Genomic DNA, 17,127 nt, shown 5'->3' on the forward strand with positions numbered 1-17,127 from the left:
ATGATATTCTTTAATTATGGCAAAGCTAATTTTTGTAATTTAATGAAACATCATCATTATTATTCCTTTTTAATATACTTCGACAGTTATTTTACACTGAGAAAAAATTAATTTTTTTATTAATTGAAATAGGATCACTTTCTTTATTATTTCGGAATGTTATAGGGCACTAATTTGACGTTCTACCAAACACCAATATATTAATAAAATTTTAGTAATAATTACTCATTATTTTTGGCAAAATTGACAAAATGAAACGTCAACTTAAGAAATCTTTGTTTACAAACATACTTAACAAAAAAAAAAGGATTTATTAAAATTATCTTTAATATAAAATGAAATTTTTTTTTAAAAGAATTTAATCAGATTTATTTTTTATTACTTAAAAAATCTCTTTTTCAAAATTTAACTTTATTTATCGATAAAATCATTTTGAATGACTTTTTTTTTTAAGTAATTCACTAAAAATTAAACATTCATAGATCTAAAAACTGTGTAAGCAGCTATTGATGCTAATGATTATAATTTTTCTCAAGTCAACAGATCAATTCTTATGAATTCAACTAAATTAGTTTTATAATAACTGAAAAACTAGTACATTGATATTTTTCAGTAAAAATTCAGTTTAATTGATATATGTTAAGAAAATGAACACATATAAATTTTGTGAAAAGTAATTTTTTATTTAATTAACCATTTGTTAATGATTATCCTAATATAATATGTCAATATAACCATAACTGCAGGCATATATCATTTGTCAATTATAAAAACAGAATAAGTTTCTTTCCACTATAACTTTTATACACCTTTTTGGACTTAAAATTTTTTGTCCGTGTAACTTCATGATTTAAAACATTTTTTATCTATTTAGAAGTATTTAACATAAAACTATATGTTAACAAAATAAATGAACCTAAAATTGATTTTAGGTTTAAATCAAAACAAAAAAATTTAACAAGTTACATTCAGTTAATCATTTTAATTTTTTTTTTTATTGAAATCAACACAATTTAAGTTATAGAATAAATCTTTTAAAGTAAATATTATCTTACCGTGAGAAATATCTCGATAATGAGGACGTTATTTGGCGCAAAAATAAAAATAGTATGTTTTTTTAATAAAGTAAAAAGATATATAGTTGATGCGAAATATAAATAAATAAATAGATAGAATAAAAATTTGATTTAGACTTTTTCAGTCTTAGCCCTGATTAATCAATTTGACACACACACAGTTACGTCAGTGTGTATTAAATTTTTTGAAATATACAAATAGCAATAATTTACGATAATTTAAAGGAAATATTTAAAAATAAAAAGAAATAAAAACAACTCAGAGAAAGAATTGAGATTAAAAATCGGATGAATCACATAAATAAATTTTAAATGAAATAACAATATCGATACAAATCGATTAAACAATAAAAAATACTTCCTTATGAAATATTAAAAAAAAAAACATGACGTATGTATAATTTTTTGTAAGTTAAAATATTAAATACAAATTATAAATTATAGCCGTAGCGAAAAAAAAAAAAAAATAGATATATGTTTAAATGATGCTCATAGAGCGTCGATAGCGTTTTCTGCTATTAGTTGAAATAACTGGTCCTGAAAGCGGTGTTAATGGTGTTGAAGGAGTCACAGGAGTTAAAGGTGTTTCAGCCGTCAGGGCCGAAGAGGGGGGCCTGAGCTACCAAATATAATTTTCAGTCTGTGGTGCCCTCATTACGCCTACACCACCTCCGAGTCTTCTATAATTCATACAACCACACAATCTCCACTGATTTTGTTCAGGATCATAAACTTCTATAGTTTTCAGATAAGCAGTACCATCAAAGCCTCCAACAGCATAGAGTTGACCATTAACAACGGCTAAACCAACCTTTAAAAAAAGAAAAATAATTAATATAATAACTATAATATTTTTTTAGAAAAAATATATAAGGATGATAATCTTACTCCACTTCTTCTAGATGTCATAGCGACGATTGGACTCCAAGAATTAGTATGTGGATTATATCGTTCAGCACTTGATAACTCCATGCAATCATCTCTTCCTCCGACAGCATAAATAAGATTGTTAAATACAGCACAACCTAAGTGTTTTCGTCTAGTGGACATTGGTGAAACCTGCGACCATTTGTTTTGTCTTGGATCGTACCTTTCCACAGTATTTAATGGTGATTGTCCGTCTGATCCGCCAATAGCATAGAGATATCCACCAAGTACAGCAACAGCCACTCCAAGCCGACGGGTTGTCATAGGTGATACTTTGAACCATTTATTTTCCTTGGGATCATACCTTTCAACATGATTCAAGCATTGTACACCATCTTGACCTCCAACGGCATAAAGAAACCCATCAAGAACTGCTACACCAACACTAGTTCTACATGAAGTTGTTGGTGCAACATCACACGACCATTGATTCGTCTGAGGATCATATCTTTCTATACTGTTTAGATAACTTTGACCGTCATGTCCACCAACCGCATAAAGTAAATCATTTAAAACAGCAACACCAACACCGCATCTTCTTTTACTCATCGGTGCTACCATTTTCCAATCAGCAGTATTTGGATCAAAACGCTCAACCGAAGCTATTGCATCACCAGAGCACCAACCACCTACAGCAAATAAAACTTCACCTCTTCTTGTTGGTTTCCGAGGACGTGTTCTTGGACCCTGCATTAATGGTCGCTCTTGAGGAAGTAAAAGATAGTTTTTAGCCTCATCTACAAGATCTCGACACGCATCATCTGACCGGACGAGCAAGTCAGATCCTACAGTACCCACTAAGAATTTCGGGCTTAGTAGCGGTAATCTTACGTGTTGAAGTACTTGAGCTAAATGCTGCCGTCTTTCAGTTACATTGTACTTAACCCAATTCATCACAGCGCTAAAAACTTGTTCTTCTGTCCTTACATTTAATTCATCAGATGATACGATATCTACCAACTGACTAACTGGTAAAAGAAGAAATTCTTCACTCTCCATAACTTCTTGAAAATTATGTTGAGTAAATTTATCAGCGATCCTCAATAATTCGCGACATGAATGAGTATCAGCGAATGCTCGGATTCCTAAACAATTTGATGGATCCAGCTGTCGCTTTAAAAATTCACAACAAATATCTTGAATTTCAGCGAGTTGTAGAAGACAAGCAGCTGGAAGCAGTGTTTGAACGTTAGCTTCTTCAACAATTATGTGAGATGTATAACAAAAATCAATCAGAAGCTCCATAGCAACTTCATCAATGTCTCTTATTGTGACTTCGGTTTGCCGTGACTCTGCCAACTCTCCAGTAAACATTGCTCTGGAAAAAGTTTATTGAAAAAAAATTCTTAACTACGTATTTCTAATAATAGTGATTATTATTGTAACAACACAGTTTTCAGCAATAACGTTTTAAACAACATTTTTTAGAAATGTATTCCCATTCAACTTAGACTTTGTTCTTATTAACTGGTATGAGAATCTAGAATCAGCTGCCGTATGACGGCGTTGCACTCAGGACTTTAACAGAATTTAACTTTTTATGATATGATTTGTATTTCGAAAAAAACATTCAAATTCAGAGAGTCAATATTTAATTTCTATTTTATAATTAATTTCCAAGATAATTTAAAAATTGTATTATTTTGTAATTTTCATTTTATATACTCACAATGTATTATTTTGCAATTACATCCCCTTTGAGTTTGTTCAATAAATAAATAAATAAACATTTCTGAACTCAAATTTACTATTGAAAAAATTTTGAAAAAAAACGTTGACCACAACGTTATTGATTATAACATTCATACTCTTCGGTTGATTGATAAACAACATTGATAAACAAAGAAAAATTGGATAAAAAAATCCTGCTACTCGATAGATTATTTAATTATCTATTTTCTATCAGAGCATTTTTTTTACGAAATTTTCACTTGTTTAAGAAAAATTCATTAATCTGCAATAGCTTTGCGAGTGTGACAAATAGTAAGGTTTCTCTCGATGAGTGTAAGGAGAGAAAAATATTGGACCTGTCCTTAAGCTTGATTAACCCGTCAGGAAATGGGTGTTTTTTAGTATCTCACTTGCACTCTAGCAACATTCATCATGTTAAATGTTGTTGCGTGAGAAAAAAAAAACTCAGCCCATTTCTTAAAGGGTTAAACAAAAGGTTTAAAAAATATTTAAAATAATTTGATTCCTAATTGTTTTAATATTTTCTGATACTGCCTCATTCAGGATATTATAATAGTATATTACACCCTTTGGAAAGGAAAATAAGAAAACCTCAGATCACATGTTTGTTGACCTCGGTTTTGCCTCGGCCAACTGAGGTTTTTGTTATTTTCCTTCCCTAGGGGTGTAGGATACGATTAATTCTTTTATTTTTTCAGAGTAATAAAGAGTAGAAGTACCGTTTGTGGCCAGTGTACCGTTTATGGCCATTTATTGTTCAAATTAACGATAGAAATGGATTTATATTAATAAACTATTACAAACTCGATTTGTTTTAATGTAAATTTTTTAAAACTCAACATATTATAATATTGTAATTTTTTATAAACGAATTCAAATGTTAACAGTCCAAAAACGGTACATCTACCCTATAATACAAAAAATATTATCATTACCTAAAATATGGACTACATGCTGACAAAATAACTCGATGAGCAAATATCTTCCTGGTACCAACATTCAGTACAACATCGCAAAGTTCTCGATGCCGTCTCAATACATTCAATTCTGTCAAGGTAGCACGAGGATGCTTCTCGGAAGTATGACTGAGGCGTGCCGGCGATGGAGCTCGTTCAACGACCATTTCACCCATCCTCTGAGAGGATGCTTGGGCAGCCACGTTTCCCGAGGCCCCTCGGCTACCTCCAGCTAGTTGTAGGCGCAACGGGGGTGACGCCCAACCCCACACTGAGTCAATCTGCAACACCATTCACCAAGACCGAGCAAGTCGGTCTTATTGTTTTTGTTTCCACTTTTATCAGGTTACTCGTAATTAACACCAACTCCGTTTTTTATTTAATCCTATAGGAAAAAAAATAATAAATTGATTAGTTTATTTAAAAAATATTCTAATTAAAACTTGAAAACATTTAACAAATTAATAATATTAATAATTATTATTAAATTTATAAAATAAAAAAAAATTCTACTTAGCTTTGACGAAACTTTTATATGTTTAATTAAAATAATTAAAAGATTAAAATTATCTTTAGGTTATAAAAAACGATTACTTGCCTAACTGTTTTGTAAGAACCTCAGTTACTGCTATTTTGGCACTTTACTTTTGATGGAAAACAAAAAGTTGGATTTATTATTGGTTATTAGTGTCGTAATACTGATCCATAATTAATTGAACACATTAAGTAATTGTGCACGATAAATTGTTATCGATTATAATTTTATAAAAAATAAGATAATCATTTTGACAACTATTTTTTTTAGTTGTATAGATCGACGACAACTGAATTAACCAATACAACTTGGTTGGGTTGTATAGTTTGTCAGTAAATATATCTATATATCTATAATAAACTCAAATAAATATATATACTCATACGTAAGAAATCCCAAAAACATTAGCATCGGATCCGAACGTTGTACTATTGACTACTAAATACTGAGCGAGAGAACGTGATCACGGAAAATACCGAAGTACATTCTTTTACTATCCCGATTATACCCGAATATAATTCATTTTAAGTTTAGATGGAATTACAGTCCTATTTGATATTAAATTAAGGTTATTACTTGTTATTAATAAAACTTACAAAATCTGAAAGGTAAAGCTCAAATTTGACGTGAATTTTTTTATAGGTTTTTGATATCATCGTATGTCAAAAATGATCTTGTTATCATATCAAGATAAAGACAACTCAAATATATATCGTCAACTGCTCTAACTCTCGAACAAGGTAATTTTAATAATTTTCCAACAGATGGCATATTTTCCAACAGATTCGAGGCATCGTAAGGGGCCATTCATTAATTAAGCAGGCGTATTAAGGGGGAGGGGGGGGGTAAAATCTTTGACATTAAATTTAGCTGTCACTTCACAAATGTTTTAATTTTTTTTAACAAATAAATTATAGCAAAAAAAAATTATTAAGAAAATATGAAAATAAATTTAGCAGATATTTAATCATTTTTAGAATTTTTTTTAACAAAAAAATTGTGGCAAAAAAAATTAGGAAGAAAAATTGACATTTAAAAATTAAAAAAAATTAAAAATCATTTTTTGGAGCTAATTTTTTTGTTAAATAAAATTTCAAAATTCTCCAATGACTGCTAACTTTAATGTCATTAAAAAAATATAGACTTGTAGAAATTTTAATAAATTAAAAATGCAATTATTTTAAAATAATTTTTTAGAACAAATTTTTTTGTTAAAGAAAATTATAAAATTATCAACTTTAATGTCATATAAAATCTCTACATGTCTTTATGGTGGGGCGAGGGGGTGAAATTCATTTTTACTTATTATTTCGTGAATCAAAATTCAATATTAAAAATCTAATTCCACTTTGGATTCCACATAATTTACTTAATTTTAAAATGTACAGTCGAATTTTATTTTGTTTAAATGATTTTTATTGTTTATTAAAAAAAAAATAACTTATTAAAATTTCATATGTTTTTATTGCTATCCAAGTTTGGTTCTATAAAAAAAATTATGGTATCATTTTCTGTGTATTATCGTATTTTTATTTAAAAAATAAAAAACTTTATTACTTGTTAAGAAATGAAAATAATGGATCCACGTTGAACTGTAAGTTTTAGTGATACTGATCCTTTCCCAATAACAGTTTATATAGCAACCTGCAGTCACTATGCGACTGCCGAGATTTACGAATTATGAAGAAGAAAACTTTGGCTTATGATTTTTTTATATTTATAATCACACTGTACATAGTTTGAGTACTTTTTAAATAAATTTTAAAAATACTAGGGCTATCACAGGAACAATAACAAATAATTTAATGGACTAATGTGACCGTACAATTTAATAAAATCAAAAAACTCCAAAAACAACATAAAAAATTGATTATCACTGAAAAATATATAAATCCGTGAGGAGGCATCAATTTTCATCTCGACCTTTCTGATAATACCAAATTAAACTATAAAAATTTCTTTAAAAATAATAGTATGCTTGTCACAAAATTTTCCTTTATCTCTGGATTATTAAAATCATAATTAATTATTGCTAAAAAATATCAAGCCCAATTTACTATAAAGATATACCCGTCTCTAAATTTTTCTTAGTCTTTTAATTATATAAATTATATAATTTTTGACATGTAACCATATTCACGTGAACAAAACAAAATAAAAAACTAAACAAATTTTTTTTATCGCGACATTCGAATCTATCCATAACTACTTCAAAAACTTATCGTGATAAACAAATTATTTTAGAAAAGCATATAAAACATTGAAAAAGCACAACTTTAGGTCAAGACCTTTTCAGCGATACCAAATTTAATCATAAAAACCCATTTTATTATATAAAAACACTGGCCACAAAATTTCGTTTATTCTCTTAATAATATAGATTATTTATAAATAATAGATTATTTATTAATAATATAGATTTCTTAGAAGATCAAAATAGAATATTACATTAGAAAGGGGGGAGGGGAAGTTCGAGAAATCTTACATATACTTACATGAGGGTGGGGGAGGAGGTCAAAAGTCACCAAAATTGTCCTTAACATAATTAATGACTGAGCTCTAAGGCTATTGGTATATTTATACAATTTATGACTTCAATAAAGTCAAGTCTTATTACGAGTCTTATTTTTAACTTTCCGCTAAAAAAATCAAAGGTTTTAAAAAATCGGGAAATTATTGGTTTTACCCCGTTTTTCGAAAATCGAGTTTTTATTGGGTCTCGACGTGTCGAGGTCCTAGGAAACTTCCCTGACTATTCCCTCGATGGTGTGTGTGTGTGTGTGTGTGTGTGTGTGTGTGTGTGTATGTGTAAACCGCTTATAACTTTTGAACGGCTTTATTGATCAACTTTAAAAACTGATCCGCCATTGAACTTGAAAAACCACATCGATCACCGCCAAGCCTGTCAAAATCGGTTAATTTGTTCGTGAGTTATCGTCGACGAAAGAAAACCGAAAAAAGTGTTTTTTTCGGAATTACTCCGAAATTTCTAGTTTGATCAATTCAAACTCAAAGATTTTTTATGAGACTGAAAAAACTGCCTCGAATGCCGCCAACTGCGTGAAAATTGGTACATTCGTTCAAAAGTTATTGCGGTTTGAAAATTCAAAAAATAGTGTTCTATAAAACTTCTATCAGAGTTTTGAGCTCGAAGAACTCAAAAGCATAAAAAAGCTATTTCTTTGAGTTCGGAGAGTTCAAACTAATACATAAATTGTATTTTTGAACTTGAAGAGCTCAAAAGCATCATCAGTGCAATTTTAAGCACCTAGATATGGATTTAGCGCGAAGTTGCCGGGATGGCTTTCAGGATTAACTGTTTTTCTAATTTTTTTTCAGTGTAAAATAGAATTTTTAAAAGTGATCTCTTCTAATCTTTCCGTGTACTTCACTGCAACAATAGACTCAACCATTATCACAGAGGACATACGCAAACGTTGTAAAATCAACAGATTTGCTGAATGCAGACATGACTTTCTTCTTCAAAATTTTGAACAGGTTGATTGAGACGACGGATGTATATAACAGCTTAGAATTCATCGGCAACAGACTGAATCTTAGACACAACCACTTTTAAAAAATACTAAATACTAAATACTAAATACTAAATCCAAGCAAACATTATGTGATTAACAGATCCAAAAACAGGATTTTTAACTTGGTTAATTCCTTCGACAATGATGTCAACTTTTTTAGTAAATCACTTCATTCCTTTATAAAAGTTATAACTCCATAATCAAAAGAAAATTATTGTCATAAAAGTAATTTAGTGCTAGATATTGATTGTAATATACTAATCTATATCTTTCCTGATATTAAAAATTAGAAAATTAAATATTGATGTAAACCGCCAATCGGCGTCAGATAAATAAATAAATATATAAATTTAAGCATATTTTATCATTTATTATTTTCTGTGCATTTTTACTACCCTGACGATGGTTTCTGATGAATGCATGTATGTATTCAATTTCCAGCATTCCAAAGGATTTTATTACCTGTGGATTTTATGTAAATTTGAACTAATCCAACTCAATAACTTTGAAAAACCTTAAAACTAAAATTTTCAAAAAAAAGTTTTTTTTTTCTAATAAAATCTAAACTGCTGACTGATTACTTCTAAAACTGCCATTATTTCGTAACGGGAAAATTTTTAAGTATTTTGAGCTTGGAAAGAACGGAAATTCCCGAGATCGCCTGGAGCATCAACTGTTTTTCATATGTTTAAAATGATTTCTTCACTTATTAAACTATCAATTACCCAAATCTAATCAGTCATTTCTTTAGATATTATTTACGCGACTCAAGAAATGTAAACTTGTCCATTATGAATTAATTGTTTTATCGAATTTTCATATTAGCATGGGAAAATAATTCCTTAACACAATTAAATTTTTTACACTATATCATAATATTTTCCCACTTTTATTATAAATCTTTTCAAACTGCTGGCAAATGCTTAAACAAAACACATTTATAAAATTTTCAGTTAAATAACTTTCATCAAAACTTATTTTCCGACAATAGATAATTTCAAAAATTTCATCAACTATAAGTCGTTTCCATTCACGGAAACATTTTTGAAAACTGATTTTTACGGACATTTTTTCAATGTATATAAAATTTTTTATAAATTATAGTGACTTAAACCTACTACATTTATACCGGTATTAAAATGAAAATGTAACTACTCATGCGGAAAATACATATTTATAAATTAAACAAAACTGTAACAGTACCTTAATCTTTAATGTTACATCGAAAAAAATAAAATATTAATTATATTATAAGTTTCATTATCGAACTAGACTGAGACAACTAAAACGATTAAAATTATTTCAAGGTGATCAATTCTAAAAACTCTATTTTATCACTAAGTCGTTAGCTGACCACTTATTAATTGATGTGACGTCAAATCAAAACCAAGTAAAAATTTCGTTGAATTGTTCCACATACCCAGTTTAATCATGAAATTTAGTGTCATTACTTCTCGTAACATTACACACATTATTAGTATTGATTCAGTTTATTGGTAATAATTACGCAGTTTAATGTGAAATTGATCAGAAGTCAACCGCTTATTTAATTTAAATAAACCTATTTTTGATTATATATCTAAGTGCAGTTATAAGCGTATATTACAAGCTTATTCTTGACAAATTCTTAAATCGAAGAGCATTAATATAATATTTAGAAAACAAAACTTATTCCCTCAATTTCGAGCAAAATTATTTAAACATTAAAGAATGTTAAGTAGCCAACAGAGTATTGATGTAAACACCTGTCGGATTTGCCATGATGGTATGTATAGATGGTATTGACTGTATGGTTAAATTGTGTTAAGGGGGATAGCCACTGTGACGCTGGAAAAAATAGGCAATTTTCGGGAATTTTTTTTACTAGGATAATAAAGGAATTTGGGGATCGGGTTTTTTTTGATTTATAAAGTATATGTTGAGGATAATTCTCCTAAATTTTTATTCAAAAATATTTTGTTATCACAAAGTTATAAACATTTTTGTAGAGCACCAAAAAAATTTCCCCCTCCATTGCCGGTACTGTAACTCAAAAACGGATTATCTGAAACAAAAAAACCAAACGGCATTTTAATCTATAGGAATGTCGCTATCGTCGCACGTAGGGAATTTTGAAAATTTTGATTTGAGAAAAAATGGCGCCATATTGAAAATTTTTTCGTCTTTTTCCTCATTTTTTGGACTCAAACAGCCTTAAAAATCTTAAAAATTAAAATTTTCAAAATCCCCTACGTGCGACGATAGCCACTAAGTAGACGAATACGGGGAAACAAAAAAATTGAGAATCGGTTCATATTTACGAAAGTTACAGTACCGGAAAGTTTGAAAAAGTCGTTTTGAGAAAAACGCGAGTAAAGTTTTAAGAAGATTCTCGCAACTTTAAAATCTAGTCTTTCACAAAATATTCATACTCACATCAAACTATCAAGTCCTGGGCCATATGAGGGTTCTTCCTCCTTATCTTTAGTATTGACCTTGACTTTTTTATTTTTTACTGGCCGTTTCCATGCGGCTTTCAGCAGCTTTAACCCGAGTAGCGTCGCGCTCAGCGCAGTATGAGTAGAGTGTTGGTCCTACTTTAACATCGAGATTCTCTAATATCTTCAGAGTTGCTAGAGCCCCATCATTGAATGTAATTGTTGAAATATATAAAGCTATTTCAACAATAAGGGAATAAGAAGAATTTGTTTTTGGGGCGAGCTGCCACACTAATGCATTGAAGCTTTCATTATTATTTTGTGTAAACCCACCGACACATCGTTCCAATAACTCTGGATTCGATAGATCTTCATAAATCGGTATTAAAGCTTCCGCAATATCTGCAGGAAGTGGTGGTTTTTCAACTAATGAGTCCAAAGTATTTGTTGCCACAGCTTTTTGAAATTGACACCACGAATTTGCACCTTCAGGACAAAGAAAATGCTGCGGATCTTCGGGTGATGAAAACTTGTGATAAAATGTTTGCCAAATAGCATTATACATCTCATCAACATCATTAGAATGACGTCTGATTGCTAAACCATAATACTTTGTAAATTCATTAATTGCTTTGTCCGTTAATCGACCTTTCCCACCTAAACTTTTCTGTGTATTTTCTTCTTTTCCTGTTTTTGTCTTCTTGTTAGTTCGTTGCTTCTTCAAAGCCCTTAGTCGACTGCCCATTCGTTTTTGCACGTGATTAATACATTCCTTTTTTTTTTTATCTTCACCATGTCCCCATACGGTTTAGCATCACAAATATTTTTATACGTTTTAGTGTCACCATCACCTATATAGTTTACATACTTAACGTTATGTAATAACTCTGATCGCATAAACATCTCTTTTATTCCATCTACCTCCATTTGTCCAGAAGAATTTTCATGGTTTATTGGACAGTCTAGAGCATGGTCTTGCATAAATTGATCGTATTCAGCTGTTCCTTTTTTGAGCTCATTAGCGCACACATCTTACAATAACTGGATTTCATACTTACATCTACGATTTTGCCAGTGAAGTAACCAATTAGAGAAGATATACCAAATGAAGATTTAAACCCTCTTTTCTTCCAACTACCGTCACCGGAGACAGAAATTCCAGGAATGTCATTGGATTTTAAATGCTTGCAGGTTTCTTGGATTTCTTCTTTAGCAGCTTTTTCAACACTAAATCACAACAGTTTCTAGCTGCATTTCTGATTTGTGTGACCAGACGATCGTAAAAGCTATGGAACATTGGTCGTGGTAAATCCATGAAAGCACAAAATCTTTCAGCTCCAGATAACCCAATACCAATTATCCGCATTGCAAAGATGAAACGGCGATTAATTTCATACGCATTCTTGATGAGTGGACATGAATTTATCAAAACTGGATCACATTTTTGCAATTCACAACTAGTTTAAAACCTAATCCTCGAATACTTGTCTCAGTAAAGTTTACATCACCACCACACTTTTTACACGATACACAGCCACTTAGTAAATTAAATATCGAAAAAAATTTATAATTTTGTAGCTAATACTCGAATCAATTGTACAATCAGATTTTTGTGATAATTTCCTCTTGGAAGCACTATCACGTCGTTGAGAGCCAGTATTTTTTCAGTTTCATATCTGTTGAGCGGTCGATTAAATTTTTCCTGTCGTTTGGCAGTTTTCTTTCGTTTTTAATAACTTTACTTTGTTTACGATCCATTATTTAACAAATTTTTTTGTTAAATAAACAAAAAAAAAGATCAGAAGATTTAAAAAAATAAGTAAGTAAACAATAACGAGTACACTAAGAAACTCAATAAATTAAAGAACGAGTGTGTATTCATACAAAACAACTAAACTATGAGGTACAGTATCTCAACAATAAGAAAAAATATACGTTAAAAGTCAAATAATTGTAACGGTTGACAATCGTGAGGGAAAACAATCGCCAACCCGTACGAATCAAAGACGGAGCGAGCAGGCGACGTTTTCGTCGAAGCGCCGCGCGTAAAACGGTCAATCGACGCGCTCTTATAAAAATGACTATAACTCGAAAACTATTCGGAATTTTTCTATAAAATTTGAAATACATAATTTTGAATATATAAACTTCAGTTTAATGAAAAAAAAAAAAAATTCTTTTTCCGAAATTTTACAGTGGCTATCCCCCTTAATATTAGTGTAATTTTTTATCTTAACTTTCCACTAAAAAAATTGGAAATTTTCGAAAATTATTGGTTTTACCCCGTTTTTCGAAAATCGAGTTTTCATTGGGTCTCGACGTGTCGAGGTCCTAGGAAACTTCCCTGACTATTCCCACGATGGTGTGTGTAGGTGTGTGGATGTGTGTGTGTGTGTGTGTGTGTGTGTGTGTGTGTGTAAACCTCTCATAACTTTTGAACGGCTCGACCGATTTAATCGCGGTTGGTGTCATTCGAGAAATCTCATAAAAACTACGAAAAAAAAATTTTTTTAGTTTGATTTTTTTGAAACAACTTTTGAACTGCTCGACCGATCGATTTAAAAAACTAATCAGCTCTTAACATCAAAAAACCATTTCGAACGCCGCCGGTCCGGTCAAAATCGGTATATTCGTTCGTGAGTTATCGTTAACGAAAGAAAACCGAAAAAAATGTATTTTCGGAATTATTCCGAAATTCCTTATCCGATCAAATGAAACTTGAAGATTCTTTATGAGGTTTAAAAAACTGCGTCGAATGCCGCCAACAGCGAAGAAATTGGTTCATTCATTCAAAAGTTATTGCGGTTTAAAGATTTGAAAAACAGTGTTATATCAAATTTCTATCAGACTTTTGACCTCGAAGAGCTCAAAAACTACTTCTTTGAGCTCAGAGAGCTCAAAAATTTACACAAATTGTATTTTTGAGCTTGAAAAGCTCAAAAACGTCATAAGTGTAATTTCAAGCATAGATATGGAATTGGCGAGAAGTTGCAGGGATGGCCTTCAGGATCAACCGTTTTCCTAATTTTTTTTTTTTTTTTTTTTTTTTTTTTTAATTAGATGGAAGTTTGGAGCAGTTGGTAGAACCATGCGAATGTTCGGGAACAGTAGCTCTTATGCATATAAGTTGTTTGGAAAAATGGCTTACTATGTCAAATACTCGATCGTGTGAAATATGTAAATACAGATTTCCTCTTCAAACATTAAACAAGCCAGTTATGGTGGTAAGTTAAAATTTTTTCATGTTGAATTTTTTGAAACTGTTTTTTAGTATATTTCTGTCAAATTTTACCATACGAAATTAAACTCCTTGAAATCTTTCTCACAAAAATTTGTATTAATTTATATATTCTAACATTTTATACAATCATTATATTTTTATTTTCAAACAGTCACTCAAACAATGGCTAAACATAAAAAGTAACGCTAGAGGATTGATAGTCGACTCAGTATGCGTGCTTATTCTGATATTTTTATTCATGTCTGGAATGTACCTGTGCTATATTGGAATTGTTTACTTTACACAACTTAAAACTTGGGAAAGCACTATAATATTAACTTTATCAATTATATTGATTCTTATTTATTGTGTTTGGCTGGCTGTTACAATAAGGTAAGCAGATTTTTTTATGTTTCTTTAAAAAGAAGGTTTATTTGAACCAAGAAAATTCTCAGAAAAACCTAATTTGTAGCAAAGTAAGATTCTTTTCTTGAGAAAAGAAAATTTTCATAACTCAAAAAAATTGTATTTAAATCAAGATAATTTTTGGTTTCCTAAACATTTTCTCGGGTCAAGACAAATTAATTCTACACGAAGAATTTTTTTTGTCATGTATAAATTTTATTATATTACCTACTCTATATAACGATTTTAAATGAACATTAAGCACTTCAGAAATTCTTACAAAAATAATAATATTAAATCGTCAATTACAAATGTAGCCGATTTATTTAGATTATAATTTTTGACATGCACATAATTTATTAATTTTTATACTCTTTTTCGATTATCAAAATTTTTCTTATAGATCCATATAGAAAAAACCGACAAGAATATAACTTATTTTGATTGATCTTTTCCAAGTTTTGTTCACATTTTCTTATTCATTTCCTTTTTTGTGTTTTAAATATTTTAACTCTTTAACTACAATGATTCGAGCCAGTAAATGTTCAGTTAGAATTTGTAGGTAACGAATTATAATAATGTTAGAAACATTCATCATCGAACAATTTTTATCTTATCTATCAAAATAAATGATTTTCAAAAAATCAAACTGGGGACGGCAAGCCCCATTAAAAACGATTGATTTAATTGGAAGATATCGCAATGAAAAATTTTCAAAGAGCTCGAAAAAGTATCAAAGTAGTATTTTTGAGGTCAAAGAACTCAAAACTTCAGAACAGATAATGCCTCGAGTGTTTTAACCTCATACCTAGAAGTTAAAAAAATTATTTGATTTAAACCAAAGTTTTTTTTTTTCAAATTTCATTCTTTTTTCAACATATTCAGCTCTTCTGAATTAAATAAATTTACCGTGGAATCAAATTAGATCTCTTGGTTCAAAATGATAGTAGTAACATTAAGTCAAATTAGTTTTTCTATCAGCATGTATCCATTAGTTATACAATTTTATTTATGTTTTAGATTTCATTTGCATTCATGGAGACTGTGGAATAAAAAAAATAAAGATATCAAATTGCTGATCAAAAATGGGTCAGATAGCGACAGGACACATGTAATACATTCAAATAATATCCAAAGACCATTGAATGGAAATGATGAAAGTAACAGTGAAATAAGTAATGATAATGATAATACAAATACGAACAGTGACTTGAATGATGTAAATACTTCAAATAGATTTAGAACGTGGTACAATAGATTGTTAAATAATCATCAAAATTTACAACAACCAGTGCGAGATACATTAGTATAATCATATACGTAGTATATAAAAAAAATATGCGTATATTTCTTAATTTACATCGATAGTAAAAAATGTATATAAACTATTTTTTCCAAGAAATTTTGAGCGCTTTTTTATAATTTCAAAGTAACACTTTTTTCGAATTAAAGGAAAAAAAACGAAATCAATACGTTCACCGTATGCTTTGTGAATATCTTTCAAATGTGATAAATTATAAGTACACGGGAATAAAATTGTAGGAAAAATTCCAATGGTAACATAGTAATCCAGGACCAGAATACAAAATCAGGCATCCTACTCGGAGAAAAAATCATAGGGATTTTTCCTATTTTTGCATAGGAAAAATTGCTATGTTGACATAGGAACTTTTCCAATGTTAACATAGGAATTTTTCCAATATTGACATAGGAATATTTCCAATGTTAACATAGGAATATTTCCAGTGTTTTCACTAAGAGTTTTTCCAATGGTAACATGGGAATTTTTTCTTTATTAACATGATAGAAATATCCATGTGACATAGGAAAAATTTATTTATCACTAAAATTTATGTAACTTAATTTAATAATTACAAATTTACATAATACTATTCTCATTCAAGCAATGTCAGATAATTTAAAAGTAAAACTGTGATATACAGTCGGTTTGTGATGAAAAAATTTGAAGAAATTTTTTTTCAAATTATGCTTTACATTTTAAAAAAATTACAAATACAGCAGATTATAGACGGTGTAGCTTTATGTATATGGGGCATTCTACGCAAAATCAACCACTTTTGATCCTGACCTCTTTACCCAATCAAAAAAAAGCTATGAATTTTTCAACAAAACCGCTTTTTTATTTTTAAATTGCCATAACTTTTTCAAAAATTGACTTATCGGGACGTTTTTTTTTTTCAAAATTTATTTTATTAAATGATCATTTTGGCTGAAAATGGAAAAAAATTATTCAAACCTATCTTCATCGTTATTTTTTAGATTTTCCGAAAAAACTCCGAATTTCTCGATGATAACCATTTTCAATTTCTTTTTTTTTCTTTCATATGAAACTTAGACATTTT

The 17,127-nt window shown here is 29.7% G+C and overlaps 2 protein-coding genes across 2 annotated transcripts; one reads left to right on the top strand and one right to left on the bottom strand.

Moving 5' to 3' along the window:
- Window positions 1–668: 668 nt before the first annotated feature.
- Dbo (Kelch-like protein diablo) lies at window positions 669–5,472 on the bottom strand. The gene is made up of 4 exons (XM_074240581.1): window positions 5,250–5,472; window positions 4,631–5,036; window positions 1,965–3,321; window positions 669–1,887 (listed from the first exon to the last, which is right to left on the bottom strand). The coding sequence occupies exons 2-4, from the start codon at window positions 4,942–4,944 to the stop codon at window positions 1,696–1,698; spliced, it is 1,863 nt and encodes a 620-aa protein (XP_074096682.1). The 5' UTR covers window positions 4,945–5,036; window positions 5,250–5,472; the 3' UTR covers window positions 669–1,695.
- Window positions 5,473–10,238: 4,766 nt separating this feature from the next.
- On the top strand, window positions 10,239–16,101 carry LOC141525942 (E3 ubiquitin-protein ligase MARCHF2-like). Its single transcript, XM_074240643.1, has 4 exons — window positions 10,239–10,487; window positions 14,200–14,363; window positions 14,532–14,752; window positions 15,785–16,101. Exons 1-4 carry the CDS (start codon window positions 10,433–10,435, stop codon window positions 16,074–16,076), a joined length of 732 nt encoding a protein of 243 aa, XP_074096744.1. The 5' UTR covers window positions 10,239–10,432; the 3' UTR covers window positions 16,077–16,101.
- Window positions 16,102–17,127: the final 1,026 nt, after the last annotated feature.

The sequence above is a fragment of the Cotesia typhae genome, unplaced genomic scaffold, assembly GCF_013202065.1.
Source record: "Cotesia typhae breed Kobodo isofemale line unplaced genomic scaffold, CoteBio_Ctyphae contig_28, whole genome shotgun sequence".
Taxonomy (NCBI): domain Eukaryota; kingdom Metazoa; phylum Arthropoda; class Insecta; order Hymenoptera; family Braconidae; genus Cotesia; species Cotesia typhae.

Coding starts and splice junctions, on each gene's coding strand:
- Dbo (XM_074240581.1), bottom strand. CDS start 4,944: ATGGTGTTGCAGATTGACTCAGTGTGGGGTTGGGCGTCACCCCCGTTG. Junction 3,322..4,630: donor GCATGTAGTCCATATTTTAG/GTAATGATAATA, acceptor AACTTTTTCCAG/AGCAATGTTTACTGGAGAGT. Junction 1,888..1,964: donor TGACATCTAGAAGAAGTGGA/GTAAGATTATCA, acceptor CTTTTTTTAAAG/GTTGGTTTAGCCGTTGTTAA.
- LOC141525942 (XM_074240643.1), top strand. CDS start 10,433: ATGTTAAGTAGCCAACAGAGTATTGATGTAAACACCTGTCGGATTTGC. Junction 10,488..14,199: donor CTGTCGGATTTGCCATGATG/GTATGTATAGAT, acceptor TTTTTTAATTAG/ATGGAAGTTTGGAGCAGTTG. Junction 14,753..15,784: donor TGGCTGGCTGTTACAATAAG/GTAAGCAGATTT, acceptor TTTATGTTTTAG/ATTTCATTTGCATTCATGGA.